This window comes from Pholcus phalangioides, unplaced genomic scaffold (assembly GCF_987345545.1).
Source record: "Pholcus phalangioides strain wild (caught in Gottingen) unplaced genomic scaffold, Ppha-v1.0 ptg000016l_1, whole genome shotgun sequence".
NCBI classification, from domain to species: Eukaryota; Metazoa; Arthropoda; class Arachnida; order Araneae; family Pholcidae; genus Pholcus; species Pholcus phalangioides.
Window position 1 is genome coordinate 9,554,248 of NW_028301609.1, and position 16,908 is coordinate 9,571,155.

At 35.7% G+C, this 16,908-nt stretch overlaps 1 protein-coding gene across 2 annotated transcripts in view; it reads right to left on the bottom strand.

Moving 5' to 3' along the window:
• Positions 1-15,534, bottom strand: part of LOC149075005 (transmembrane protein 135-like) — a 39,027-nt gene extending 23,493 nt beyond the window's left edge. Inside the window, exons 1-9 of one of the 2 annotated variants that reach the window (XM_089246010.1) lie at positions 15,187-15,534; positions 9,278-9,405; positions 8,071-8,163; positions 7,904-7,937; positions 5,261-5,326; positions 5,034-5,080; positions 2,977-3,018; positions 1,846-2,098; positions 1,331-1,498 (exon numbers count right to left, since the gene is read on the bottom strand). In XM_089246010.1, the coding sequence (XP_089102136.1) occupies positions 1,331-1,498; positions 1,846-2,098; positions 2,977-3,018; positions 5,034-5,080; positions 5,261-5,326; positions 7,904-7,937; positions 8,071-8,163; positions 9,278-9,405; positions 15,187-15,339 (984 nt within the window). In that variant the 5' untranslated portion in view covers positions 15,340-15,534. The remainder of the gene's footprint in view (positions 1-1,330; positions 1,499-1,845; positions 2,099-2,976; positions 3,019-5,033; positions 5,081-5,260; positions 5,327-7,903; positions 7,938-8,070; positions 8,164-9,277; positions 9,406-15,186) is intronic. The other variant, XM_089246011.1, reaches the window with a different exon arrangement.
• Positions 15,535-16,908: the final 1,374 nt, after the last annotated feature.

Here is a 16,908-nt window from a genome sequence, read left to right on the forward strand (position 1 = left end):
AGACTGTTCAGTTTGATGTTAAGGGTCTTGCACCTAAAGAAAATGTGTGCTTTGTAAACATAGGCTACTTTTTTTCAATGCATTTTCTATTACCCAAATCTATCATTATACATGAAACGATTCAAAAACTTTCAGAAAGAGAAGTGAAGGTACACCTGGAATAAAATTCTGAGGTGGACATGAATTAATTCGGGCTTGAGTGACATGAATTAATTCTGACACAAATTCTGATGATTGGCACTAAAATTCAGCTCATGACACAGCTGTTTTATGTTCCCCAGCACGCCCAAACACATCCATATAAATGAAAATATTTGTTAGCTAAATCTGTATTCATTATCCAAGGTAAAAAATCAAGAAAATAAATCTTTGTTAGCTGAAAAATTCACAAGAGGAGCCATTCCTTAGCTGAGGTAACAATATGTGTGTGTGTGTGTGTGTGTGTGTGTGTGTATATATATATATATATACATGCATACATAAATTATACTAAAACATATTATGAAAGTGAGATGAAACGAAACCTTGCTAACTTGACATTCACTTAAATTGACACGTTTATCAACATTCTTGGGGTATCGAGTTAGAGGTTCCCCTGTATCAATGCAGTGAATGAAACACTTGGAAATTGAATTTTCCAGGGACCATGACTCTTTAGCCTGAAAACTTTTTTAATGTTGATGCCAGCCATTAAATCATATTAATGAGTACAGTAGAGTGTTATTTATCTGACCATCGCTTATCCGACATTCCACCATGAAATAAAGAAAAAAAACTGCATCTATTGGCAAGAAGGACCGCAAGTTGTGAGCATAGTCTATTTTTTGTTGCTCTCGACTGTACAGTAGTGCACCCGTCTAACCTATGACTCATGTGTCCATCATTCGTTACTCACTCACTCACTACTCAGCCAATACCATCTATAGCAGAAGGTTTCAGCATGAAGCTTGTGACGTCACTGAAGAAGGTCATCTTACTCATACCATTGACCATACTACAAAATAGGGAGTATATATATCCGCATACAACACCTATAGATGGTGTTGTATGCGGATCGGTTTATCATCTGTTAAATGTGTGTGTGTATTAATCTGCCACATCATGTAAAGTTAAAATTTATACAAGTATGGTGATGAAAAGAAAGTTGTAAATATGATTATTAGGTTCATAATGTATAAAATTATAACATAATTTGACGATTAATGGTCTTTTTCTTAACCCCTTCCTATTATCTGACATTTTCGCTTATCTGAGGTTCTGCCAGCCTATTTATGTCAGATAAGCGAGACTCTACTGTACACATTGTTTTTCTTTTCATAATAAAACTCACCCTGAATGTTCCACTGAAACCTCCAAGGAACAGCCCTAAATTTAAGACACGTTTATTAGTCAAAATCTGCATGATAGATGCTGGATCCAACATGATTTTCTTCCACTTGAATAGACATTGTAGAGCTGCATATATGAAGTAGCCAGTAAGGAATGGATGAGAGAATCCCTGTTGATCAAACATGCAGAGCAAGATGCAAAATAATAAAGTTTTAGGAAAAATGGGAGAATGAGAACTAATGATGTGAAATACAATTAGTGAGAAATTCATTAAAACTCAGAGAAGGTAAAAAAAACTTGTTTAAAATTTGAATTCACATCACAATGAAACATATAAGGCTTTTATAACCATCATAGATTTAAGTCTTAATCGTGACAACACATTACAATATATTTTTTGATTTTTAACAAAATATGTTTATTTCAACACGTATCTTATATCACAAATCAAAAACTAAGTATGGGCATGAATATGAAAAATATAAGAATATTACAAGTGCAAAAAAATTACCTTACCTGCATAATATAATGTAAACAACCATTAGGATGTCTACAACTATCCTGCTTGACATCCTTCCATATTTTCTCGAGAATGCTGCTTAACTCGCCTCTCAAACTCTGCACGTTGGAACCAACATTATTTGTTAAAGGTACCCTAATATCTGAACTGTGAGATGGACTATGTATTGCTACTGATGATTTCTCATCGGATTGCTTGAGCTCATTTTTATTTGGACATTTTTTTGCTTCATATTTGCCAACAAGATATCTGAGAAGAATTACAATAAGAATGAACATTTTCATCAATTGCCAACCACATATCCTTAAATATACTGAATTAAAATTCAAAAGGAAGCTTTTAAGACATTATCTTACGTTGTCAGTGATAATTGAACCTCAGTTGTTATAACTCCTCTAAAAGACCAAATGGTTAAACTATAATAAACAATTGCCCCCTGCCCCATAACACTTGAAGAGAGGTTAATAATAAGAGAGGTTCCATAACACTGGAAATCTTCACGAAATCAAAAAGGGGAGACCTGACATGGAAAAGTGCAGCCTCAAACATGTAAATTTTTTTTTATTCATTTAATCTTCTTTTCAGGCCGCAGAGAAGCCAATGCCTGCCTCTGACCAAATTCTTAAAAACTGGGTTAAAATGTGAAAAATATAAATTGCCCATGTCATAAAAAATTATGTTTCAATAAAGTAAAAATTTTAATCCATTTCAAAAGCTAAAATTTAAATTTTTTTTTTTTTTAAAAAGTTCAAGTTATTTGTAAGATTTCAACTAACATGTTTATGTCTTCTAGTAAGTGATATCACTATAGCACATGAAATACCCAAAACTTTCTGAAAAGGATGCATAAAAATTGAATTACGAATCCCATTGTACACTTTACTTTTACTCTTGTGATGAGACAGATTGCTCAAAAACCTGGGTTTCCAGGGACAGAGGAAAGTTAGAAAAAAAGAAACATTACTGTTACAGTGATCCATAAATCAAGTTATGTGTTTCATGCGCACATTAATGCATTCAAAAATTTCAAAATATGACTTTTCAGCAAGAAATTATGTACATTTTTCTACAATAGTATAAGCAACTACCATCTACAATAAACCAAAAAAAAATCATATTGTTTTTACCTAAGGCCCACACTGATAAAATCCTTAGAAAAACCATGCTTCCTGTAAGAGGATATAAGAATACATGAAAATAATGCAAATAAGACATCCAGATTCAATTCTTACAATAATGAAGGAATCAATGCTAATGACATAGACTCATTGATATAAATGATATATAACAAAAAAAACCATTAATGCATAACTATTGACATAAATTAATGAAATAAAAAATTTCATAATTTTAGAAGTATAGAAACATGTAAAACTTAAATTCAAACACAAAGTGTGTTACGTTAGCATCACAGAAAATGCTGCAAATGTACTGTTACTCATTCAAGGAAGGCAACACATAATGTAACAAAGCACTGTGTGGTTTGTGAAACAGGGCTTGTAAGTTTCCAAGAAAATAGTTACATAAGCTGCCACTAGAAACTGAACAAAAACAACAAAGCCAGCAAACATATTTTAAATTCATTGTTCAAAAACAAAAATTCTAAATTTACATCATAAAACAAAAACTTATTTCCCAATCTCTCACTATTCCGCCTTAATGTTTTAGTTTTTTTTTTATGATTAAGGAACGCAATATTATAACTAACTATAAATATCGTACACTGTTGCATTGTAACAGCTCCAAATTATGTATCTCATCTACACCTGACGGAAGGATTGTAATAATTCCTATAGGTTACACAGAGTGTATGTTTTTCTTTATTTCTTTTTATTGTCATGTTCTTACTTGTAGCATTTTGTATTTTGCTGTTCACCATGTCTTTGTATTTTTGTCTGATTGCGTGTGGTTATACAATAAAAAAAAAAGGTGTAAATATCAGAAAAATAGCACTGTGATCAAGTTTTCTAGCCTGAATCATTATTTATTTTCTGACCATTCTTGGCCCACACATACCAAACTTCAATTTTTTCCTTCTTTTTTCATTATAATTAATATATTTCTTTCTTAAGTTATGTCTATCGACATGTATTTTTTCTCCCAATTCATACAGAAAGTGCTTTAGCTGTTCTTCTCCCCTATTTTTTTTCATACAGAATAGAACTTGGTTAATTCAAATTTTGGATAATGAGAACTTTTAGGAACTCCCCTTGAGTTTTCTGTCCAATTTAATGTTAAAATTTTGTTTGATTCAATTTTTTTTTAATGTTTTGGATAAGTTGAAGTTGGAGGAAGAAAATTATGATTTCTGTATGAGCAAATTTAGTTTCAAGAAATTCGACAAGTCAGATTTTTTTTTTTTTCAATCAAGTTGTTAAAAAACAAATTTTTAAAGACAAATAAAAGTTTGAAAATTCTGTTTTATTCTTTCTTTGATAGTTTAATGTTCATTTTACATTGTTCAGCTGGAGTGCATTGAGAATGTGTACCACTTATTATGATTATGTCTTTTAACCTACAGATGAAGGTGTAACATCGAAAATCTGAATCTTTTTATCAATAAGAACATGGAAAGTTTAGATTTAAAAAAATGCTAAAATGAAAGTATATTTCCTTGATAGCATAGGAATGATAAACAAAATTTGGGAAACAGTTTCGCAGCGGATGATCATAAACTGTTAACATAAATCAGGTTTTGAGCATGGTCAAGAAATTCGGCAGTAATGCTGATTTTAGAACAGTGGAATGATGCAGCAGATCAATTATTATAATTATAAATCATTAAAATTTGGGAAACAGTTTTGTAACTAATAAAATTTTAATAATTCATGATCAGTATCCTATGACTTACATAATGTTGATGATTAAGTTGCAATCTGCAGTCATTTTGCAGATCTAGAATAGATTAATTGGATTATTTAAACTTTTTTGAGTGACTTTGGACTTCGAATTAACCAAGTTCGAATGCATTATTTTTTACTTGTTTTCTTTCTTTTTGCATCATTAACTTCATGATAAATGTGCTTAAACTTACAATTGCATTCATCAATAAGAGTCAAGAAAACTCAGATAGACCCCATAGTAGATTTTTTTCATAATTTTTGTTTATTTTGTATGAATAAATAAATGCTCAATCTTTCCAGATATATAAAATAATTATTCATTATGGAAAAAAATTTATTACCTTATAATGTATAAAAATACTGCCATGGTTGAACTAAAAAGGTACACCTGAAATAAAAAGTATGAACGTCATAAATAAGAGCAAAAGTAAAATAATTTTACACGTCGAGGGGAAAAAAAAATTGATTTTGTTCACTTTGAATGTAACAATCACTTTGTCGTAGTCTATGTACTGAATTTCTTAATTTGAGCAATTTTTTGATTGAAAACAAGTTTTAAAAAACATACTTCACCATTAGGTAGCGGCTTTATCTTTCCTCTTGCTACAGCCATTCGGAAAAGTGTTTCACAAGCCTGAAAATACAAAAAAAAAAAAAAAAACCAAAATCGCACATGTTGCATGAATACTTGGCGATATATTTTTAATATATTCTTTGGATTATCCAGACACACATATTAACAAAATAGAAGAGAAAGACGATGGATGATGCTAAACATTATTCTTTTTCTAAAACTTATGACTGAGAAAACAATACGATAAACATACAATGTAAACAATACACCTGAAAAACAATAATTTCAGTCACTTTAAGATGGCTGTTGATTCACTGAGATTATACTGTCTTTCAGAATCAATTAATTAACTAATTTCTATTTCAGCATCTCCAAAGCTTACAAGAATTTAAAGAAACCAAATATTACTGTGAAACATGTCACTACTTACATATTGATAACTCAGCTAATGAATTTTTTATCTAACAAAGATTTTTTTTTCAAGGTTTTCAAGCCTTTGCTAATGAATTTTTTTCATGAATATGGATGCAATTAAATTTCTTTCTGTCTCAGAATCACTTTTCAGATATACCTCAATTTTTTTTTTCAGAAAGCTTTCAAGTCGTAGTATTGAGACGACAAAACTGAACCATAAATGATGACATAGAATGTAAAAATGTGGAACATAATGTCATACCATCCAACAAATTAAAAATTAAAAAAAAATGCAAATGAATGCAATATGTAATGTTTTTGGCTTGTATTGAAAACCTAATTAATCATCATTAATTAAATTACATTTAACATGATTCATTCAAGCATTATATAGACAAGCAGCAATTTTCAATTTTCTCTTTCAATTTTTTTTCTTAATTTCAACTATTTTCCATATCACTATGAAATACTGGCTTCAAACTTTCTATTTATGCTACTGGTTTTTTTTTTTTCCAACTTGCATTTGAATACAAGTGTATGATAGCATGAGGTTCTTAAAAATATTTGTTGATTACCATTTTAATTTTAGGTAATAAAATGAATGAACCTTCACAATTTTCATACATTATCACCATCTAAAAAATCACTATCATTCATCATTAAATAATGTTAACAGCACACATTATTATGCTTAATGATCGCATACATGGAGTATGCTTTCAGTAGTATATCATGGCATAAAAAATACACAAGTATTTCCCACATTATTCACTACATAATGAATCAGTATTTATGAATATCGCTTTGACAATGCTCGGTGTTTGAGCAAGTCATAACTGTAAAAATATGCCAAGATACCATGATTACCTTTTAAAGATTTGCAAATATATGTTTCTCAAGCAGTTTATTTGAAGCTTTTAATATAATAAAAGTGGATAAATACTTCGCCCTAATTTTTTTTTTTTTCCTACGTTCGGTCTGCTTTTTCTATGTAAATTAATTGAATAAAGATGTTTCTTAAATTCATGTGCATTTTTGGTGATAGATCAGATCAAAAGAGCATTTATGGTCTTCCCGCCTATGGGCCACATGAATTTTGTCACCTTCTCCCATTCTAGTCTGATTTTCAATTTTCTTGACTACTCTTCAATCTGATTTGCTTCCGTGCTATAACCGCTTGTCCCCAGTACAAATATTCAGTCACTACACGTCACTCACTTCACTTCTGAGATATAGATGGCAGCACTGAAAAATCATACACAACACTAGATACACACTCAGACTGTTAGGTACACACACTTACACTTCTGGCACAACTCACTAGGTAGAAAATTGCCTATGGCGATAGACCTGAGTTTTGTGCTCGGTTAAAAAAAAAAAAACCGCTTGTCCCCCCCCCCTAATTTTTTTTGTCTCTAATTTACTGTTTTGATCCCTCCCATGCATGCTCACACTCCCTCCAAGTTTTTTTTTCCAACCCTCCATTACTCTTTTAGTCACTCACGTGCGTGCACACTATTTTGGTCATTCACGTGCTCTAGGTCGCTCACTAACATGGTTCCTTGCTTTATATGCCACTCTTTTGATCATTTACACTTTTACACATGCTCTAGGTCATTCTTTTGGCCATCCACAAACTTGCACACTCTAGATCACTCTTTTGGTCATTCACATGCTCTAGATCACTCGCTCTAACCTAGTTCCTTGCTCTGTAGATCACTATTTTGGTCATTCAAACACACGCTTGCTCACACTATAAGTCACTCTTTTGAACACTCACTAACCTTGCTGTCTGGGCAGAGGTGGATTTATTGAGGTTTATACAAATTTCCTGCCCTTCTCCCATTCTACAAACTTTCTTGGCCCCTCATTCCTCAAATTTGCTGCCACCTCCTAACTTACGACCCTGGGCAATAGCCTGCTAAACCCTCCTGTAAATACGCCGCTGAGTCAGATTCATGACATAGTTCTATTTGCCTTTATTTGATAAATTTGCAGATATAGTTACACAAGCTGTAGAATTTACTCTCTCAAATATTGGAAATGATTTTGAAAGCAAAGTGATACAACACTTATCATTTTAAAAAAAATGATCATTAGTATATTTTGACTCCTCCTTTAAATTAAAAAAAAATGTATGGTCAAGCATACAATAAACATCTGTTATTTTTAAATAGTAATTTCAGTTTTCTTATTCAACTACAATACATGCTATAAACTCACCACATTTGTCACATACAAAGCTAATGGACCTCTCCTAGAAAACAAAAAAATTCACAAAAACTTAGCATGTTAAATATGTTATGAATAATCATGAATAAGATGACAAACATAAAGGAAATAATTTTAAACGAATACTTTTTTTTGTGCATTACATTCGTAAAATTTACCTGTTTTTTCTCTCGATAAGAATGGCCAAAAAACTTGCCATGAATGCCGGGAAATAAGAACAGTGGAGATAATAGAACTTGCCCATCATTTTCCTTGAAGAAACATAAAACTAACATTTTAGTGACATTGAATCTAAAATATTAATACCAATATTTTACTGATTAAGTTTTCTGAAACAACAAATTTTGGTACTGGTTAATTATATAGTGTAATTGGATAATTCAAAATGCCAATTTGCAATACCCATTGGCTAATTTAAAATGTTTCTGAAGGTAGAAGAACTCAAATTCTCTAGAAGAGTCCTTAAGTGGGTGCATCCTTATGCACCCACCTCCAAAACCCAGAGGTGGATTAATGGCTTTACCCCCCCCCCCTTGTGGGTTACACAAATTTTGCCACCCTTCTCAGAGGGGAATTTATGGCTTTGCCAAATCGGGCTATTCAAATTTTACCACTCTTTTCTGAAGTGGATTTAATAATATTAATTTACCTTTGCTGCCCTTCTTCCATACTAATTTTAAGTTCTTGATCACTAATTACTAAAATTTTGCACCCTGGGGCATAGCTCGCTCAGTCCCCTGTATATATGCCTCTGACCATTCTCCCATTCTAGTCTAATTTTCCTGACCATTCATTTCTGAACTTTACCGTTCTGGACAGAGTTCATTAATCTCTGTGAAAGCACACTTAGCTCCAACCCTAAAATACACCTATGTTTCTGAGTCACCCTTTTGGTCACTCGCATGCTTGCACTTTTTTGGTGATGCAGTGATTACATCGCCTGTGCGACATTCCCATGCTCACACACTTTCTATGTCACTCTTCTCCCATTCTACTGATTTCCTTGACCACGAATTCTTCAATATTGCTGCCTTGGACTACAGCCCCCCCCCACCCCCCGTAAATATATATCTGCCTAAACCTGTTGTACTCCATTCAAAGATTGATACGGCATTTGCCCCTGGACACTCCTTCTATTACAAAAATAATGTGAGAGTGTTGTCAATTTACACAATCTTAAATTTCACAACTTCCTTTATATTAGAATTCTTTCTTATATAAAGGATTTTTTTTTCATCCCCATCTATAATTTTGCACTGTGTAGTGTCACACACCTTAGACCAGTGCTAGGTACAGCCATTTATGAATATACAAAAATAAACACATAAAAAAAACTTGTATAGAATCTTTATTATATTTACACACCTCATCTGACAGAAAATGTAAATGAAGGCGAATCCGTTGAAAGCGATGAAGCAAGATGAAGTGTAAATACTCTGTATGGTATTCCATAATTCCTTGAATGAGAATTTTCTTTGAATGGCTTGAGACGCCTGGAAAAAAAAACACAAATCATCACTTTTATAATTAAAACTTTATACATAAAAAATCCCCAACGCTACAGGAAGAGTAAAAAAAAGAAGATGGGGCATCCCATTAAATAAGACACAAAAGGTGTCATTTTTTTCTCTATAGAGAGCAGATCATTTCGATTTTTTTTTCAAAAGCTGTAATAAGTGAGATAAGATGTTCTCAATCTAAAACTGTCAAAAAAAAATTTCCGGAAAAAAAACTGATGTACTAGGTTTTCATTATAAGGCAGGACTGGACAAATCCCAGGGGCCAGGTTCGCCATGGCAATTAAAAAATTGGTATTAGCAGGCCTGTCATTTCAACTTTGTCCAGGGTGGGGCAAAGAATATATACTCAATATATGTATATATTTCACCTTTTTGTATATTTCTATTGTATCTTTTAAAGCTGTGGGGAATGGGGGGGGCTGACCTTTACAAATAATGGGTCTGGGTATTGGCATCTAAAATTTTGTGTAGTTACTAAATTGCAGGTTGAGAGCAGCACAAAATGTTTGGAATTTATGGCAGATTATCTGCCAACATGACAGAGGGCCAGTCACCATGCCCTGAAAAAGTCAAGAAGCATTATTTTGGACCGCTTTCTCCAGGTAAAAACTTTTCGCCGCCTAAAAATTTTTTTCAGTTGCCTAGATTTTGCCATTTGTCCAGCCCTGTTATAAGGTGGCAAAATATTTTTTAAATTAAAAAAAAAAAAACCCATTATTTTAGACCAAAGAATCTAAAACAAAATCCAAGCCTACCGCAATCCAAGAAAAAAAAATACTTTTTTGATATTATACAGAGGCAGGCACTCTTCATACCTGAGCTAATCAAAAAAAATTTTTTTGATTGATTTGTGTTTATTGCATGTCAAAATGCTTTTTAAAGAAAAGCAATTTTTAATTAATTGATTAATTAATTATAATTTGGGTCTATACATTTGAGTTAGGTACACATATATTCCTCGGATCTTAACTTAAAAAAGAATCATTAAAACTGTTAAAAATGAAGATACACATGTGTGATCTCTAGAGCAGGGGTTCTCCCACTTTTTACTCCCACAGACCCCTTGTGTCAGTAGAGTGATGACCATGGACCCCCACCCCTCCCCCTGAAAAGAATTTTGAAACACACATAAAATATACTAAAATAAAAAAATTTGCCACAGGTATATAACTATTTTGTGCAGTTCTTCTTTGCCACCTATGAAATACACAGTAAAACTTTGAGGTTGGTATTACATTATGAAGTTTGGTAAAAGAGCTTTTACAAAAGTTTTATAGTGTAATGCTGACCTAAAACAGAATCGCAAAGGGGAGCGGGGTATATTTTCAAAGTTGGACATGTTTCTGCATTATCGAAATTTTTTTATGAATGAAAATCAGTGACAGTTCTTGCATTAAAACTCATGGACATATCAAATGTTTACAGAAGAACAAAAAGTGTGTGTGTGTGTGTGTGTGAGTGTGAGAGAGAGAGAGAGAGAGAGAGAGAGAGAGAGAGAGAGTGTGTGTGTGTGTGTGCGCGCGTGATACATAAAATTAGATCCATGTTACACGTCAGGCTAGTAGTGTGGCTTCTCGGGGCCGCGGGGCAGACTTTTCCTTGGGCCCCTTCTTAAAAGTATTATTATGCAAAACAAGTGTAAATTTTGTGGGCCGCTTATGCAACTTGGAGCTCAGGAGTAGTGTCTCAGTTGCCCCCTGAGTAGTTACGGCCGTTACACGTGTATTTTAAAAACTTTCCACTATATACAGATTTTTCCCCTTTTTTATATATAAACAAAATATTTAAAAAATTTGATGATTCAAAGACCTGCTTCTGATAAAGTTAACGGCTTTTATGGCTATAGACAAAATTTTTTTCGGAGTTGGTGGAAGAGTAATTGTAGCCAGTGCATATCTGTGCAAAAAGCAATGAGACACAATGACTTGAGGAGCTTTTTTTTCCACTAAAGTAGCGAAACCAAACTTATTACCAAGCATCACAGGAGCTCCATCAATGGCAATTGTATGAAGTTTCTCTTTTCCAATCAAAATTTTGTCTTGAAAAATTTTTTAACATTTCGAAAACATTGACAGCCTCTGTAGTTTCCAAAAGATTCTCACAAAATAAGAATTCCTCTTCGATGTCTCCATCATGCACATAGTGAGCCAAAACAAGAAGATAGCAAACAGGGCCGTCTTAAGAGCATCATGGGCCACCAGGCCAAGTGATTTTTCTGAGGCCCTACCTATCGAATCTCCGAAAAATTCAACTACTTATAATTTTTTTGAGGCCCTGTGCATTAAGGCGGCACTGGCTGGCAACATTGAGAGATATCTGTAGTTTCAACTAACTGAATACTAAAGGGAAATGGCGAAGCTGCTGATTTCTCGATGACATTATGAATGCACTTAATTTTGTTCAGTGTATAAAAAAAGATATTTGTTGAATTTTCTCTGAATCAAGCTCACGACCTCGTTGAAATGGTCTCACGGACCCCTAAGGGTCCAAAAAAATATGGTGTGTAGCGGAAAAATGATAACGAGAAAAGTGTTTAAAATACACATATAAGGTGTATTTAATTTTATTATATCGCTCACACACACACATTTTTTGTTCTTCCGGAAACATCTTCTGATGTCTTCACGAATTTTAATCCAAGAATTGTCGTCACTGATTTTCATTCATAAACAAATTTTGATAATGCGGAAACATGTCCAACTTTGAAAATATACCCTGCGACTTCAGAAAAAGTTTCAGAAAAGCCATTTTATAAAATTTGAAACTGAACTTTTATTAAATTTTTATAGTGTACTCCCGGCCTTAAACACATATGAAATATAATAAAATAAAACTATGAAACTGTCATGTAACGAATATGTGCTTTTTCTTCGACACCTTTGAAATACACAGTAAAACTTGTTTAAGGCTGGTATAACAGTATAAAAGTTTGATAAAAGATCTTTCACAAAACGTTTATAGTGTAATGCTGACCTAAGGCTGGGATTACACTCTAAAAGTTTTATTAAAGAACATTTCTAAAACGTTTATAGTGTAATGCCGACTAAAAATGCTTTTCAGAGTGGGGGGTCCGTGGCCTTCACTCTAATGACACAAGGGGGTCTGTGGAACTAAAAAGGTAAAGAACTCCTGCTCTGGAGCGAAGAGGTTAAGACTATCACCCCCATCCTGCAAATTGATTTTTCTGAAAATCCCCTACTTGACTGGAACAGATGACTTGCAAATTCAAAGATCTCATTATCATGAGGACCCTCAGGTGGGGGGTCCATATATAAAAGGATCTACGCTGCAACACCGGTCTCATCGTAATAACGTGTCAGTGGCAAGGGCATAGTATATCATCAGGATCAAAAGTCCCGATGATATCTGGATGAAGGCACTTGGTTAGTATGTAATCATTGTCAGCACCTCGCTTTTGCTTCATACTGACCCACTTGGTCTGGAAGTGATGGAGTATTGGACCAGTATTCGAAGCATTGGACCAGCTGGCATAGGCGACCAAAATCAATAGCACTCTGGAGTATTCTTTATTTCCAGCAAGAAGACTGTTGATGGCAGATATGCTGTTATACATTCCAAATATTTTGTGATTCTCTCAGCCTTTAATTTATTAACTATACAATGAAAGTTTTTTAGGCGCCAATACCAATTTTTTAGTCACCATGGCAACCTGGCACCAGGGATTTCTCTAGTCCTAATGTATACCATTACAAATTTAAGGGCCCCTTAAAACATGGAGCCCGAGGGCAATTGTGGAAATCAGGCTCTGTTCACAAAAATTAGATCTGATTGAAACTTTTGAGTATTCACATGGCAGGGCAGGAGAAAAATCACTTGGCACTGGGCCCCTAATGCATTCAAGACAGCCCTGTCTCAAACTGTGTGTGGAGGCACCTTGGTGCACTCCTAACCTTTGTAAGGGGCAATGCTCTGATAAAGGTTTATCAGAGAGATTCTTTGTTAAACTGCTCTGGGGAAAAGCGAATAGTCTAAATATTGATTAGGGAAAGAGGGGATGCATGGATGGAGACAGTGATGTACTTATAGGGGGCGTAGCAAGCTATAGCCTAGGGAGGGAAGTTCAGAAGGCAGCAAATTTGAGAATGCGTAACCAAAAAAATTAGTAGAATGAGAAAAGCGGCAAAACTTGTACACCCCTTAAATAAATCTGCCTCTGCCGAGGCAGTAACATAGGCCAGTTTGCAAGCATGTGATTGAGCAGAGTGAGAGACAGTGAGTAGCCCATCCTAGTGGTACTGGGATATTTCAAGGGGGTCACAGAAGAAAATGGAGAAAGGGGCCATGGCAGGTGGTTTGGAGAGCTGAGAAGAAAAATTAAGGTGTGACGAAATAAAGCATTTATATTAGTGACTATACAATTACAGAATCTAATAAAATCACCCATAAAATCAGGGCAAGAACCCACCTGGGCCTCACCACCTACATTTTTTGCAGCAGGTTCTCTAGAGAGAATGGGGTTTTTCGCAGGCTCCCGGCTAGATTTTTCACAGACCCCTCCTCTATATAAAATTTATAGTGTGAAAAACAAACAACGATGAAAACCATATCAGGCCCAGGGATGCAGCTCTGTCAGTTCTACTCTTGTGAGGGGTCATGCCTGGGGGCCTCATGTCCATAAGTGACCCCACCTTATGCCATTTTGTGTAGAACAATTAATTTTGAAAATAAGTAGTTAATATGTAGGCTGTTTATTTCTAGCTAAGTATGGGACTACCATAGCATCACTTTGCCTAGGGGGCCCATGATGTTGAAACGGTCCTGAATAGAACTCAGCCTATAGGGAAGAACAATAAATTCTAGGCCAGTGGTCTGGAGGAGAATCTTCTTTGCAAAATTTTTGTTCAGTATAAATTCACTGAAAAATCAATTCAATACGTATAAAGGATCTTGCTTCCAGATGAGGGTTGAAGACTCTGGGTAAGACAGGGGAGCGACAAGAAAAAAATATGGTTCAAAGGAGGTCACGGCAAAAAAAGGTTAAGAAACACTGGCGTAGAGAATGTGCAAGATTGTGAATGACCAAAAGAATGACCTAGAGCAAGTGCAAACGGTCAGAAGAGTGATCTATAAACAGGGCCACAACTATAGAGGAGCAGGTGGGTCTAGTATAGCCGAATTCATCCTTTAACTGTTTCTTTTACATGCAAGGGGCACAAATATTCAGGCTTGACAACGTACAATGTATCTTGTTGCAGCCCTTCCTGTAAAGCAAGGAACCATGTCAGTGAATAACTGATAGAGTGACCTAGAATGTGAAAGTATGTGAGTGACCAAAACAGTGTGCAAGCATGTGAATGACTTAGAGAGTGTGTGTCAGCATGGGAGTGATCAAAAGAGTGACTTAGAGACATGTGCGTACTTGCAGGAGGAGGGGCAACATTATAGAACAGGGTGGCAAATTCGAGGAATGAGTGGTCAAAATTACACTAGAATGGGAGAAGATAGACATGAAAGGCTGCGGGACGGGAATGGGGGGGGGGGGGGATTTGATGATGCCAATTCACACATGTGCGTATACACTAGATCAGTCGGCTCCTTCATTGAAGCTGGGAGGGGGGGACCTCAGCCCCTGCCCTGGCCTAAAGAGTAAACTAGGCGCCCTTTCTTGTCCCAGCGCCCGGGGCATCAGATCCTTCCCCCTCCCCCCATTGCTGTGGGCCCTGGACTTGATACACATCACATTGATATAAACACGTGAAATGCCACGTAAATAATAAATTAAATAATACTTACGAAATACAACGGGGCGTAGATTTTGATCCCTTCAATCAAGCAAATGTATCCAATGGTGAGGGCGGCCTCCGAACAAACGGGCGTCCACGTATGTCCAACCTCGTAACAGTTATAGGGGAGCGACAACTCCCTCAATTTACTAAAGTTTATCATTTCTATATAAACAAAAAAAACCCCGCCAAAATAGATCTAATAATCACCGGAAATTTAGAAAATTCCGGCTTCTAAATTAACGAGGAAGTAAATAGAAAAACACCTCACGCTATCGCGTTAATTTCCGTAATCATCTCTCTCTCTCTCAATCTAAAGTCACGGCCACAAACAACGTGTACTTTGATCCAAATAAACAAAAACAAATAGCGATTGGCTTGAAATGTACACATTTTGGCTTGGGTTGGCGAGACAAATAGAAACCACGCATTAGCGTGGAGTCAGTAATCGTCTAATCGCCGCACGCGTCTCATTCAAGAAGTTCAAAATTCGAATTTGAAACCTTTGTTGATTGGCTGATGGGTCTCGATCGTGATATACTGTATGTGTTCTACCGAAATTAATACAACTGATTAACTATTGGCGCCAAGATAACCAGTGTCGTAAAAACCTGCTCCACCTGTGCAAGGGTTATTGCCCTGAAAATTGACCGGTATAATAAAAACCGAAAAGGAAAAGAAATCCTTTCATAATGTCTTGCTACTGATACGAATATAGTATTTTCTTCGCGAGAAGGGGGAAAAGTTGAATGCTATAAGTATTATATAGATATCATTTAGATAACAAAAATTCGAAATCAGCTGCTGTTCAGGACCCCAGGGCCGTCTATTTAAGACCATCATGCAGGGTGCCGTCTTAAGAGCATCGTGGGCCCCCGGGCCAAGTGGTTTTCCCGAGGCCCTGCCAGGTAAATTCTAATAAATTTTAATGAGATCTCATTTTTATGAGGCCCCTCTACTCACGAGGCCCCGGGGCCATGCCCGGGTGGGCTTATGCGTTAAGGCGGCACTGGCATCATGCCCCCCGGCAAAAGTGGTTTTTCTGAGGTCCCTAACTTCCCAGAAATGCATGCTTACCACTTTATACTCTCGAGGCCCCACTGCACTAAACGCATGGGCGGAGATACGGGGAGGGGGGCAAAAGGCGAAGTTGACAGATCTAATGCATATATGTATAGATGAATCGACATCATCATCTTGCCCCCCCCCCTCCCCAGTTATAATGACCGTGTCCCCCCTTCCAGACTTCCAAGTCTATCACCGCTTATGACTAAACGGCACGGGCGTGTCCAGGGCCCCAAAAAATTTACACTTATTTTGTGTAATAGCAACCCTTTCAAGAAGCGCTCCAAGGAAACGTCTGCCTCGATGCCCCGAAAAAGAACGCTACGGCCCTGGTGGGCCCATAGGTTAAGACGGCACTGGTTTAGGAAGAAAGGGGAAAAAGAAACAAAAAAAAAAAGTTGGAGATCACCAACTGCACCTGAATATAGAGTTAGCTGCGTTGAGGCACGGCCGAGTAGACACTCATTGTTTAGTCGATAACTTTGGTTGATTTAGTCACTAAACAATTGTTTAGTGGGCTATGGTTGAGGGGTGTGTGGCAGGTGCGATTTCACCGGGTCCGCGCATTGTGAGACCCCGCACTCGCGGTAAATTATTGGAGACTTTCACCAATATTCTTCCATTACGTTTTCCATTAATTTTTAATTTTCATCACTTCTGGAACTTT